Source organism: the organism of the source record quoted next, unplaced genomic scaffold (assembly GCF_019419815.1).
Source record: "Pyrus x bretschneideri cultivar Hongxiangsu unplaced genomic scaffold, Pyrus_bretschneideri_v1 Contig20, whole genome shotgun sequence".
NCBI lineage: Eukaryota > Viridiplantae > Streptophyta > Magnoliopsida > Rosales > Rosaceae > Pyrus > Pyrus x bretschneideri.
Genome location: NW_025999502.1, coordinates 2,886,543 through 2,900,704, shown reverse-complemented (window position 1 = coordinate 2,900,704; position 14,162 = coordinate 2,886,543). Strand labels below are relative to the sequence as shown.

Below are 14,162 nucleotides of genomic sequence, written 5' to 3'. Positions count from 1 at the left end.
AGACCAGCCGAAGAGCGGGGTCCACCAGTTGGCGGAAGCGGGCTTGCGGCGGTTCGGGTCGGACCGTTGGGAGGCGGAGGCGTTGGGTCGGATCGAAACGGGTCTGAAGGACTGTGAGAGGAGTTGCCATTGTCGGTAGCGGGATCGCAATGCAGGAAGAAAAGCAGAAGATTTAAGAGATGGTGGAAATCAGGAAACGGTGGGAGTGAAGATGGAGGCGTATGGATTTTTATGGTTTTGAACATTTGAGGGAGACGATGGGATTTATCTGCTGCTGCGGCGTACAGCTTCATTGCATGTGGAGCTTAACTTCCAGTGTTTGTACAGTTGGAGATTTTGGTCTTTGCGTAAAATAGGTAAGGGTACGATGGGAATAAAGCGTGCAATTGGAAATGCGTATTTGGAAGGGAACAGGTGGAATGTGATAGTAGGGGATGGGTTTGGTAAGGGGAGTGGATAAGATCGGACACGTGGGAGGACGTGGAAGGTGGTGTTGATGACTTTAAGTGCACTTTTTGAAGATAAAGGCCGAAAAGGGGACCCGGGGTTTGAACTGGTTTAGATATTATGGAGATATCATATCCAATGGGCTTTAAGGCTATGTCTTACAGCTTAGCAGAGCCCAAATTATTATGGGCTGTGGCTCAAACAATGACCAGAGTACAAAACGGGAACTACGTGTTTTAAGAAAATTTCAGAGCTTGTTTGAAAATATTTTGAAAATGGTTGAAATCGTTTTTTTTTTATGAAAATATTTTTGAAACCAATAATTAGTAAACATGCAACTAAATCCTGAAAAAAAATATTTAAAATGCTTTTTGGAAGAAGCACATAACTGATGTTTCTTACATAAAACACTTCAAGTGTTTTTGGAACTTAAAAACATTTTCTCTAAAAGTACTTTCAGTCATTTTTAAATTACCCCCAAATAAGCTATTAATATACTTTGGTGTATTATTCTATTCTATATATCCGAATGATAATCAATCAATAGATGTTATGTGTTTAAACATCGATTATGTCATGTCATTATCTACATTATGATTGAGCATCTCCAAGAGAACTTTTAAACTTTAGAATGCTTGTTTAAAGAGCCAAACTTAGAAAGATGGGTTGTATAAATATTAAAGTGCAGGTTTGATCCCCACCGATCTTTCTCTCCCTTAACAATTAAAAATTTACCCCGTTAATGTTATTGTTTGTAAAAATAATAATAATAAAATATAGTCAAAATTTGTTAAAAATTAATCGTTGCTGGAGATAATAAGTTAAATTAAATAGCTAAAATAGTTTTTAGGCACTATTCATTTACTAAACTAACAAAATGTAAAAATATTAATAAAATAAAAAAACAGTTGGAGATGCTCTAACCGCTTAAACATATCATAAAAAAACACTTAAGATGTAATGTACTTCAACATTAGAAAAAATTTCAGATTCGTGAGCAACATACATTATTTTAAAGGTTAGATGTATTGATCAAAAACAAAAAAGAAAAGAATGGTTAGATGCAACCGAATTTAGCTATTAGTCTAACGACTTACCTATATAAAAACAAAAAAAGTATTAAATTCGAATCTCACAACCCTATCTATTAAAGAAAGAATTGTTATATGAACACATCACAAAAGTTGTCACATAAGTATCTCTTATAGGCGAATTTGAAGTGAGAGGTTTAGCGGTATTCTTCTTCATTTGTAAGTGAGAGGTCTTAGGTTTGATTCTCGTTAAGGCGAATTTGAACCACATTATTACTAGCCCATTGTGAGGCTTAACCCACCCCCTTTCTCTTAGTGGAGATATTATTGTTTGTTCAAAAAAAAAAAAAATCTTTTATAGGCAAGTGCCCCTCTACCACAATGGGGAGTGTTGCCCTTGCACCATGGCGGGGGTTTACACTCTGTTGACTCCCTAATTTAATATCTAATCTAACAAATCTATTGTTTGACAAAAAAAATATCTTCATAGAAAAGGTTCCATTTGAGATACAATACAATATTTAAACACTGACCATGCCCCCGCAATTATTTACAAAATATACAGATCTCTGCAAAGTTGCAAGACCATGTATGGGAGCTGACACTTGCTCAGTGCCGGAAGGTCAAGGAAGTTGGTGACTTGAAAACAAGGGAGCCCGCAACCGAAGCCCCCGTGAATGGCGACCGTAACTATAACGGTCCTAAGGTAGTGAAATTCTTTGTCGGGTAAGTTCCGTCCTACACGAAAGGTGTAACGATCTAGACACTATATTTAGATTGCAATTCCAACCTTCCAAAAAGGAGGGTTGCAACAACAACAAAAGACTAAGTTAATCACAAGTTGCACATATAATGAGCGAATAAAGTACAAATAATTAAACTCACTCGCTAAACTTGTAATTGATTTTGTAAAAGAGGGACTGAAAATGAACTCAATTTTGTGAGAAAATAATTCGTAAGGGCTAACGACTCCATAACTGAGAAAGACATCATCTCAGTCATTTCTGACAATCTGGAGATCTTAACGCATTTAAATCCATCGAGTCTTGAAACTCTGATTTGCCAACTTGTTATTCTTTACTAAGATTGTCTTGACCAAACTCTTCATCGTGTTGTCTTGGCCAAACTCTTCACTTAATAGCCATTACCTGAAAAACTGGAGCACATGTATGCACTTTCATCTCTATCACTAGAATCTGATTATCTGAGTCATATGTGCACTTTTTCTCTTTCCTTCCTAACTCCATGAAGGACTTTTTTTTCTTTCTTTCCGTGAAGTGCACAATTGCCCTAGCAACTGTTTCGTGAACTTATAAGTACAGCTCAAGTCACAAAAACACCCCTAAACCACTTGGGCTACAAACCTTTTGTAGATTAAAGGATAGTTGATAGAGTTAAATGGTATTGAAGTCCCAAATTTAAAATTAGTACCTCTGATTTGTGATGGATCTCGAGTATATGAGTTTATATTTTGTATGAGCTAAACTTTTTTATTGAATCACTAGAAAGGTAGTATAAGGATGGTACAACAAATAGTTAAAAAATCATCTAAAGCTCAGCGTAAAAATCAGGAATAAAAATGAAAACCTAAAAATTTAAATGAAACTCGCATCCAGAAAATAATGACAGATTATAAACAAAAGAGAACGAACACAAAACTTCAAAATGCACACCTCTTCAAACAAAACTTCGTGGTATGTCCTTTGGTAAAAAAACCTTTGTCGAAGAGAACCCAAGATAAAGCATTGTATGATTTGGAATAATCTAGAGACGTCGTTTTGATTTATTTGGACTTTGGACCCAAAGTGAAGTGAATCTAGAGACGTCGTTTTGATTTGTTTGGCCCTACTACGCAGCGTTTGGTACTTGTTGAGTTCAGTTCGGCTGTTGAAGCCACGCAATCTCATCCCCACTTCGCTCACTTTGGAGCCCTCACTTCCGCGCCATCCACACCCTCTCTTTGCTTCTCTTGTGCGCCCCACACCGCCGCCGTTCACCACTGTGCTCCGCCATAATTCTCTCTCTGCTCTCACCGTCGTTAGGGTTTCAACAAGTTCGTTTCCCAAATTTGCTTTATTTTACTTGATTTCTGATATTTCGTGAGCTTTGTGTGTTCCATTGCTAGGCGCTCTTTGAGCACTGGGTTAGCGGTTCGCATCGCATATCAGGTAATTTCAATATTTCTCCTTTTCGTCCTTCGGGTTCGATTTGCCTGCGCTGTGTTAATTTGTCACTGGAAACGTAAATTCTTTGTTTTTACCTACCAATTGAGAATTTGAGATACTTGAGTTTGGTGCCTTTTTCTTCAATTTTTAAGCTTTTCTTCGCTTCTGCTATTCGATGGCACTGTACGTATCTATATGTTTTACTTGTAAGTTGTTTGTTTCGGACTATATGAGCGTCCGTTGCTTGCCACATGCTTGTTCAATTTTTTGCATCTTTCTTTTGTTGTGCGTATAAGGTTTAGTTGCACTAGTAAAAACCTTTGGAGTCAATGCCTTTTGTATGAAAACAAAAACATCTTAAGAGAAAAGGGGCTCATTTGGGTTCATTTCCGTAAGTTAGTTAAACCCAATGATGATACGGAGCTTTGTGCTATACGTGTTTGCGAGAAAGTGTAGAGATTCACAAAGAAGGTGTATAATAATAACTAATAAGACATTAATATTTGTAATTAACTAAAAGATGAGATAAGAGGGGAAGAATGTTGCAAGAGGAGAGGCTCTGTACGTCAGGACCTCTGCTAGGTTGACTAGTCCTTCTCTCTCCATTCGTGTTGTGGTCGGTTTCTCTGTTATTGTTTATCACACCTCTCTGAATAGTCATTTACAGAACTATTTCTTCAATACGAGTTATCCCCAAGTATGTTTTGTTGGAACATTAAAAAATTCCTGATATAGTGTGTTTGTTTCTGCTCAGTGCTCGCAGAAAGTTCACTGAATGGCAATTATTCATTGTGGAAGTACATGGGTTACTCAATGGGGCATTCGTCCTCAGACAATGCTAAGGCCCTGTGCCATAAACAAGGTCCTCACATCCCAATGTTGGTAAGTTCTTTTTTTTTATTTTTTTTTATTTAAGAGCCTTACGAACACAATGCACTCCACTTATAAAGTTCTGATTATATTCCTATCGATTTTGACGTTATTTCTATATATGCTGTATCTGTTCCTTTCATTTTGTTTTGGTTTGGTTTCTACTTCTAAATTAACGCATCTGCTTAACAAGCTACCAGCATCTCTTAGATTGTTTAAAAGTATTAGTTGAAGTATCATCTTGAATGCAGTGTATCAAGCAAAATAGGATATTTGGGGGCACCGAGTTCAAGCTTGTTCTCTCGGGATTCCTTGAATGCTCTATTCTGTGCAGGCCCGTCTCAAACTTCGCATCGTAGCAGGGGAGCACGATTTATAGTTAGAGCAGATACTGTGAGTATAACAAACGTTGGTTGTACTTTTTCTTCCCCTGAATTAAGAAGCTTAATGAATGAATACACATTAACTGTTTCACATATTCTTACATCCAGGACTTTTATTCTGTTCTTGGGGTGTCAAGAAATGCAAGTAAATCAGAAATTAAAAGCGGTATCTACTCTTCTATTATCTTTCTTCTTTTTTCCTCGTAAACTATTGTCTGTGTATTGTTTCTGTTTCTTTTATGTGCTTTTCTATCATTTTTGTGGATCTGAGATTAAAAAACCTAATCTGTGTCTTTTTACAGAGCTAACTGCTTGCATATTATGATATTCAGTTCTTACTTCTCCCTTAGCCTGGCATGTTTAGCTTATTTTCCCCCACATATATGTATGGCAAAAGTACGCAAAGGAATATATTGCATATGTGCAGTCTAACTATTTGTTAAGTAATACTCTTTGTCTTTAGCATGGATAGAGAACTGAATGGTACGATGCCTTGGCCCCAAATCCTGGATTTGAAGAGTGGAGAAATATAATATGAACACCTCGGCTGTATGAGGACTGTTCTGTATTGTGATGATCTCAGCGTCATTCTTCTTTGACTAAAAAAAAGTGTCCTTTCTTCTTGATTGCCTAACTTTATGAATGTATTCTTAGCTATGTTCAGTAGTCTTGCACGTGATTACTTTCTTCAACCTATTTTAGTCATGATTTTTTCCTTTGGGGGATGAAATAAGGAATATGCAGCTATTTGAGGCAGTGGGAGAATGAGTATTCTCATTCATAGGAATTTTGTACCTAATGTAACTTGGTTGTGCACCTTTAGTTGACAATCTCAGCTTGATTTTTTATGATATGTCTCTCTCTTTTTAAAATCCTATTATGTACTTTCTCCAATGTCCACCCTATATGAATTTTTACATGAGGTTTTAGAATGATATATTCTATCTGATCCATGTGTTTGAAAGTTTTTGTTGGATTTCATATTACCTTTATGAATGGATTGCTGTAATGAATGTACATTAGAAAGTAACCCTTCATATTGGAACCTAATATGTGAAATGCTTTGGTTTTGTGCAAGTCAGAACAAACAAAAATTAAGCTTTTATCACTCTTGGATAAATAAAGCATCTAGTGTGAATTTGTGTGCTTGAAAGATTGAATAAATTATAGTGAGTGGCTTCAAGCATTGAATAAATCATGGTTTGTGCTTTTTTTGGTTTTTCTTTTGTATATTTTTTTTTTCCTCTGGATTATCGTCTTCTAATTTTTCTGCATACTTCTCACTTTTCAGCTTATCGGAAGCTTGCAAGAAGTTATCATCCAGATGTTAACAAGTGAGCCAGTTTTGCCAGCTCAATTTTGACTAGTAGTGTTTACCATTTGTTTTTCCTCTTCTCCGTTAATGTTACTTTATATCTGTTATTCTCTGTATTTGGTCCTATAAAAAGAGGGGTTATCTCAGTTACATTATGCTGTAATTGAATGTTAAAACATATCTCTAGTCTACGTGCTCAGTTTCCATTAGAGTTTGGTCATTTGTATTATAGTGCCAGATAGTATGTACACTTAGTAGTCAGCCCATAGGATTTGAGGATGGTATGCTTGAAGGTTCATGGTTACTTTATTCTTTATATGCAGAAGAATTTTCTCCCAAGACCTTGGCTGTATTCATATCCTTTGTCTATAGTAGAGTTATATAAGTGTTTTTTTTCCTCCCTATTGAAGTCAATTCAAAGGTTTGTAATGATCTTGGGCTAGAAATGATGAGAGGCACGTTCTGTAGGTAATACTAGTTTGTCTCATTTTTAGAGTTCGGGATCTGTGCTGATGTGGTAAAGCTAGAGCTGCTAGAGATGTTCATGGCTAAAGATGCTGTATGTTTTTGGGATGTTGCAACTTGTGATTTAAGTCTTAGGCTTGGCAAAGAAAATGCATTACGGGTTCGGTAGAGCAAATTAAAGTTTGTATGAATATTTGTAAAGTGGAAAAGAAGTTGGATGTGAAAAGGGCAGCTTACTAGAAATCACTTGTTGTCTACTTTTTTGGGGCTGTGTGGCTGTTTTGGAATTGGTGGACCAGAATCTGATCAAAGTTCCTCCGGTTCCCCATCTCACCACCCATGTTAAATGACTGGGAGAGTTTAGTTTAGTTTAGTCAGTTTTCTTGGGTTGTTCTGTGTGATTTTATTTTATTTATTCCTGAAAAGGGGTTCGGTAAGAGGAACCTTAAATTTAAGGACACAAAACTTGATTGAAGCATTGAGGTTGGGCTGAGTTGTACATTTCTATTTTAGCTCGGGAGCTATAAATTTTTATTTTTTCTAAAATGGTGGAAGCTATTCCGTCTAAGCAAAATGTCCACATTTAAAAATTTCCATCAGGAATCAGGATTCAGGACAAATAATCTAATCAGGCAATACATTTGAATCTTTTTGCGAACTTTCTGTCAGAAATTATGTAGATATGATTGTGTCTGGATTTTTGAAAGTTGATGTGTTGGCCCAGCTCATCTATATGTCGAGACATGTAATCATGTCTGGATGTAAGAAGTTTGATATCTTACCTATGTAATCATATCTGTTATGCAAGTCGAAATTTTCTATTCAATTTAGTTTAACAATCTATATGGTAAATGTTGTCTGTTTTCATTTTGTGGGAACTGTATTTTTTTTGTAACAGAGAACCCGGGGCAGAAACAAAATTCAAGGAAATCAGTAATGCATATGAGGTAAAAGCATGGTTTTATAACATATCATTGGTGGCCTTTATTATATTAGTTATATTAATTATTTAATCTTCGCAGGTCTTGTCTGATGATGAAAAACGATCACTATATGACAAGTATGGAGAGGCTGGAATTAAAGGTGCTGGTATGGGTACGGGGGTAAGTACCTTTCAAACTCATGATTGGGCACAAAATTATTTCTTCATTTGCATGTCTACTTTCTTACAATGGGACGATGAACTGTGATGTTGCAGGATTTCAGCAACCCATTTGATCTGTTCGAGTCCCTATTTGAGGGCATGGCGGTATGGGTGGGATGGGTGGTATGGGTGGGATGGGCGGAATGGGGGGCAGAGGTTCTAGGAGTCGAGCAGTTGATGGCCAGGATGAATATTATAATCTTGTGTTGAACTTCAAGGAAGCAGTTTTTGGGGTTGAAAAGGAGATTGAAATTAGCCGATTGGAGAGCTGCGGGACTTGCAATGGTTCTGGTGCTAAACCAGGCACCAAGGCATCCACATGCAGCACATGTGGTGGGCAAGGTCAGGTGGTTCAATCAGCAAGGACTCCATTAGGTGTATTCCAACAGGTTATGACATGCTCATCATGCGGTGGGACTGGGGAAACATCAACCCCTTGTAACACTTGCTCTGGGGATGGTCGGGTGAGGAGGACAAAGCGGATCAGTCTGAAGGTTCCCGCTGGTGTGGACTCTGGGAGCCGTTTAAGAGTCCGAAATGAAGGTAATGCTGGAAGGCGGGGCGGGTCTCCTGGTGACCTATTTGTTATTATAGATGTCATATCAGACCCTGTCCTCAAACGTGATGATACCAACATACTGTACACCTGCAAGGTATCCTATATAGATGCAATATTGGGGACTACGATTAAGGTTCCATCGGTCGATGGGATGGTTGATTTGAAGATTCCAGCTGGTACCCAACCGAACACAACCCTTGTGATGGCAAAGAAAGGTGTTCCCCTCTTAAACAAAAGCAACATGAGAGGTGATCAGCTTGTCCGCGTGCAGGTTGAAATCCCAAAGAGATTGAGCACTGATGAGAAGAAGCTCATCGAAGAACTTGCGAGTCTAAGCAAGGGCAAGGCTGCAAGCAGGAGATAGTTTCTTTTGTGGTAAGTTGTTTCATCCATACAGAACTGACCCTATCGGTTTGATTATATCCATCCTCGTTGGTGCATCTTTTTGCCCTGATGCGCATTGTGGACCGCAGCAATTTTGATTTAGTTTTGGGTGGGATATTATATCTCTAGTCGTAGATAAAATCGTCTTGTGATAATCCGTCAGCTTTAGGGGAGATGAACCGATGTAAGACATTTTCTCGTACTATATCTATTTCAACCTAATGCTTATTGTTGCCTTATTCTTTGGGATCAAACATAAATTATACGATTTTTTCCTTTGTTATATGAAATTGTTACAGGAAACTGTTATCAGTACTCCGAAAAATTGTCATCTTGCACGGTTGCGGTCCTTCCCGCTTTATTTCTTAAACTAGGGACTAGTGTAGGATGACTTTTTAGGAGTTAATACAGCACCCATGTCTTTTATCCCCGTTGCCCTCTGCGGGATACGTGATGAAACAATTGATTTTATTGGACAAGGGCAGAATGTCCAACAAAATCGATTTCGTCCGGAGTGCAGGAAGTCCAAAAAAAATATTGATTGTTTCATCGAGTCTGCAAGGTAGACCCACAAAATCGATCAACATAGACCTGCACTTCAAATCTATTAATTACCTGGCGGCTGTATATTCATTCAATTCGACGGTCAGAACCATACTTTCAAGTAAACATGAGTTATGTTTGACCGCGAAAGGAAAAGGTGGTATTTTTTATTTTAAAACGGGCAACGCTGAATAGAAAGGGCATTACAAATAATATTAAAGGGTGTCCCGGTTACGGTACAAAATCTGTTTCCTCAAGGACAAGATCCAAAAGCCTCGGCATATAAATACTGCATAATCTCACAATGACTACTTTAACTGCTACCGGAAAAATAGAAAAACGCAAACACGGATGATCAAACGTTGGGAAGCACAAGAAGCCAGTAGAACTTCCAAGAGGAGATGGGCAAACCAAAACCAAATCAGAACTTGCGACCGGCCGCACTGGAATCCCGCATCTCCCATGATGGTCTACTCTCTTTTGCAATATCACACTTGATTGCTCGTTCTATCGGCTTAATGGCACAGAAATACTGTTCACAGGAAAGGAGAAAAATGAAAATGGATATTAGTCCCTGCATCAATAGAGAGAAAAGAAAAGCACTCAAGGTATTAAAATGGAAGCTCACCTGGATCGCTAAAAACAGAGGGATCAACAACTTCCCCTTGTCATTGGGGTTAGGTCCCTCGATCAACTTCTTGTCAACGTGAATAGACTTGCTTCCATTCAAGATAACTTCTGTCATTGTTTGGACCAAATGAGATATCCAAGCCGTTCCATTTGGAAGAACCTGTTACCAAACGACAGTCAAACAAAGATGGAATGATGCGTAACTGTATTTCAGGGGAACAACTGTAAACATGACGTGAGGAAAATAACTAACCTTTTCGTCACTTTCATTCTTGTTACATCTCCCACTGTTCTCAACTAAAACAACAGGAATATTCGAAGCCTAAAGAGAAGAAAGGAAAACTTTCAGAAAAATGAAAGACTTTGCAAGCACACAAGGCCTTCCTGAAAAAGCAAGGCAAAAGGAAAGAACAAGCTTGAAAACTTATTCTTCTATTTTAAATGTAAAAGAAAAGAGAAACACGAGATTGAAAAAACCGTATATAAAAGCATTACCACATAGAAAAAGTATGACACCCAAATAAAACAACTAGCGTTATGACCTTATACTTCATAAGTCTTCCTGTTTTACCACTGCTTAGACTTCAATTCCCTCCTGAACATCACGTGAAAAAAGAATAAACTGTCCTAGATTCCTAGCATGATAACGGGAATCTCATTGCTACTATGTATTCATCTGCAAGTCCAACCTGACGTGTAATCATTGGAAGGTTTGGTATAAATTGAGACACATTAATCCAAGAAACTCAACAGTTAGGCATTAGAGTCCGATCATGCCTCCACTTCATTGCAAGAGCTACGGAGTAACTCACAGACAACAAGTCATCTATCTGAAAGAATACTCAAGTTTACATATGTATCTCCCCCGTCCCCTAAACTTCAATTTGAAGTATAGTTGGCACAGACCATAAAAAACAAAATCATATCACTTCAGAAGTATAAAACAAAGGATGGATTTAATACTTAAGTCATGGATCAAATTTGTCAAACGCACCAGAAACTCACGGAACCGAGTGAAGGCAAGCAAGACTACATCTTTGCTGACAATTTGTTGACAAAGGACAAACGAATTCACAAGAAACTAATTACAATATTTTTTATCCCTTTTTTAATCCCATCAAACTACCCTCTAGTCTAATCATCAAGCTCCAACGTAAAACCCTATTTCAAACATGAACATATACATAATTCAAAACAATTATTTTGAAGATTTTGGGGTGAGCTAGAACCTTCTTATGAAATAGTCATGCATATCATACAACATGGTCAGATGCAAAATCTATCATATTCATCTAATTTCCAGGTCTTAAAGGCATGGGACAGAAGCAAAAAGAACCATTATTTTATAAATCATATTCTTTCCAATCTGTCATAAGTGCCATAACCTTGTTAAAAAATCCAGCACGAATGCTTGATTCTTTTTCAGTTAATGATGGCATAGCAAGAAAGTATCCTAGAAACTACTTGCACTATTTAAGAGAAAGTTTCATGTTCCCCAACCCCCCCAAACCCCCCAACAAACACAAGTACCAAAGGCAAAGCAAAAACTACCCTTCACAGAGTTCATGTACTTTCAAATTAATAGTCTAACAGGACAATACAAGATCCTGCCTAATGTCTTCAATGAAATAACCATAATGCCAATTACATCAAAGAAAAAGGAGGAAGACATGGAGCTTAAAACACAGCCTAAACTTGGGAGGGAGAGATTGCTCACCTGTGCATCCTGTTTTTTCAATCCAGCACCAAGACGGACAATTTTCAGAAGAGCCTCAGATCTTTTGGAGACAAAGTCATCATAAGCATAACCATCTGGTGGTGAGAGCTGAGCATGTGTCAGAACAACCAAAGCCCTATTCCATATTCCCTTACCAAAACTATCTGTTATGGCTTTGACAACCTCCTTATCCAAGTTGTCCACCCTATAAGCATCCAACCGATCCACATAGAGTAGAACATCAATGGTCTTATTCAGAAGGAAGCTGCTCAAGAATACCACCAACAGAATTAAGTCAGTTTGAATTATCGTAAAAATTCTTGAACAAGAGCCCGCAGCTCATTTCCACAAGAGACTGAAAAGATTTAAAAAAAAAAAAATGTAAAGCAAGAGCTAACCTTTTAATATTATTAAGAGCCATGTCATTAACATATCCTCCTTCTATGAGCCCAGGGGTGTCAATGATGTTTAATGTAAACCCTGCCCTCGAACGTGAAAACATCAAGGGTCTAATTCCTTCAGCCTAGACAGAAACAACAAACAAAAATCCGAAGAGTATTTACAAAGGCCAGGCAAAGAACCCAGTGAATCCAGACTAAAACAAAAGCAACACATAAAAACCTGAAAAGGACTGATGGGAACAGCCCTTTCGCCAAGGAGTGAATTGACAGTGGATGATTTTCCAACACCGCCTTTCCCCATTACTAGAACAGTCAAACTGTTCACATTCTACACATGCAGCACACAAGAGTAAGCAAGTTAAAATGTAATTAAACAAATAGAAAAAGGATAAATGAATTTGAGTACTAATTAACATTGCAAAGAAATGAAACCTCTTGCTTAAGTTTTCCAAGCAATTCAAGCAACTTAGTCTGAGTGGCGGGTGCAAAGCTATTTATTCCAGTCCATTCTCTAACCATCTGGGATGCCATGGCTCAATCTCCGTTCTAGCGCTGAAAACAAAACATGTAAATAAAACTAAATACTATAGCAATGTTTTCTTTTTGGGTAATGAAAGGCCCATTTGCTAACAATTTTGCTTTTGTAGTTTTGGAACAAAGTAGTTTACTTTTTCAAGTTTCCATTTCATATTTCCTTCATTCCTCCCACCACCTTCTTCATCCATAATTACTCCCACACATTTCCATTACATCTCTGGCCAAAAGAAAAAAAAAAAAAAAGCCAAAAACCAATCTGTAAATGACAGGCCTCAAGCATTTTATTATTTTAATTTAATTTAATTTATTTTTTAAACTGGTGTATTCAAGTCTTTGACCCGACTAATCACTAGGCCCCCTGCCTGACCCCACAGTATTTGGAGAGCAAGAAACCCTAGCATTTGCTTGGTGGGTACTGTGGGAAAGAGTCGAAGCCCATACCACTTGGGAGCAAACGAAGGACCTGACTGCAAGACCAACAACTCTTAGGTGAACGGGCCTCAAGAATTTGAGGTTGCAGAAAACAAGTAATTTGTTGTTTAAATATATGGGAAGACAAAGCACTGAGTTTTAGTTATTTATCAGTGCTTTAATAAAAACCGAAAAAGCACCCAACAGAACTAGCAAATGGACGACCCTTATCTCATCACCTAATTCTATTTTACATGACACGACAGCCCCAAACAACAATTAAAAGGTAAAAGCTTTCCGGTTTCGTCTAATCCCTGAATTTAAATAAATAAAGGAATTTCACTAGCTGTAAACTTTCGGACTCAACACAGTCATCACCGAAAGCAATGCTACACAATTTGCGGTGTATTTCTTCAAACCCATGCGATAAAATCAACATCGCGAACTGAAATTCTAAGATAGCAGGCAACAGAGATTTATGCAGTAACCAGATAAATCATCTTCAAAGTGTATGAATTGAATGGTAACAAGTTTTCCTAGGGAAAATTAACATTCTAGGACACCAACACGTATTGAATTCAGATAAACCCTTCGCAACCATAAAACCGACGAGCAACTTATACAAAAACCCAGATATCGGAATTGAACATGGTGTCTTTGGTGATGAATTCTAGGGCAGAGAATTATGCAAAAATTGAAATTTGAAGGGGAAATACTTGAAAAAGATAGAGACTTTACTCACCGGTTTATCTGTGCTGTAAGACGTGGGAGACACACTGATAGAGAAACCAGAGAGAGAGAGAGAGAGAAGAGAGAGAGGGAGGGAGAGAGGCGGGTACGGTGAAGATAAGTATAGCAACCTTCGTTTTGCACACTCGCAATTTTCAGATAAAACAAACTTTAATGTCGTTTCCTGTATTTTATTGTCGTTCGTCCGGCTTTATTTTCTTTTTTCTTTTTCAAAGGTTGGATTGATGAATTAATGACCTATCCTATTCATGTGTATCGATTTTTGCACTTGCAATTAAAAGAATGGAACTTTAATGAAAAAGACTTTAACTAAGTTTATTTTAACTAAAAATTATTTTATAATTTATTTAATAGGAAGTGCTTCATTTTAATGAGAGGGTAATGTAAGATTGATTAAGTTTGTAGATTAA

General features: G+C 37.5%; 2 protein-coding genes across 2 annotated transcripts; one reads left to right on the top strand and one right to left on the bottom strand.

Annotated features, from left to right (window-relative positions):
• Positions 1-3,454: 3,454 nt before the first annotated feature.
• Positions 3,455-9,002, top strand: LOC103940077 (chaperone protein dnaJ A6, chloroplastic). The gene is given in 9 exon segments (XM_009350148.3): positions 3,455-3,646; positions 4,398-4,525; positions 4,765-4,906; positions 5,005-5,062; positions 6,188-6,230; positions 7,575-7,623; positions 7,699-7,779; positions 7,875-7,922; positions 7,925-9,002. Coding segments are annotated over 8 exon segments (1,347 nt in total). The 5' UTR covers positions 3,455-3,646; positions 4,398-4,418; the 3' UTR covers positions 8,744-9,002.
• Positions 9,003-9,494: 492 nt separating this feature from the next.
• On the bottom strand, positions 9,495-13,908 carry LOC108866663 (translocase of chloroplast 34). The gene is made up of 8 exons (XM_018645693.2): positions 13,745-13,908; positions 12,487-12,606; positions 12,275-12,382; positions 12,052-12,176; positions 11,654-11,918; positions 10,190-10,258; positions 9,935-10,096; positions 9,495-9,838 (listed from the first exon to the last, which is right to left on the bottom strand). The coding sequence occupies exons 2-8, from the start codon at positions 12,583-12,585 to the stop codon at positions 9,728-9,730; spliced, it is 939 nt and encodes a 312-aa protein (XP_018501209.2). The 5' UTR covers positions 12,586-12,606; positions 13,745-13,908; the 3' UTR covers positions 9,495-9,727.
• Between the last annotated feature and the right edge of the window lie 254 nt (positions 13,909-14,162).

Excerpts from the sequence above, each read along its gene's own strand:
- LOC108866663 (XM_018645693.2), bottom strand. The coding sequence starts at position 12,585 with ATGGCATCCCAGATGGTTAGAGAATGGACTGGAATAAATAGCTTTGCA. Across the intron at positions 10,259-11,653 it reads TGAAAAAACAGGATGCACAG|GCTTCGAATATTCCTGTTGT; the intron begins GTGAGCAATCTC and ends TCTTCTCTTTAG. Across the intron at positions 10,097-10,189 it reads AGAATGAAAGTGACGAAAAG|GTTCTTCCAAATGGAACGGC; the intron begins GTTAGTTATTTT and ends GTTTGGTAACAG.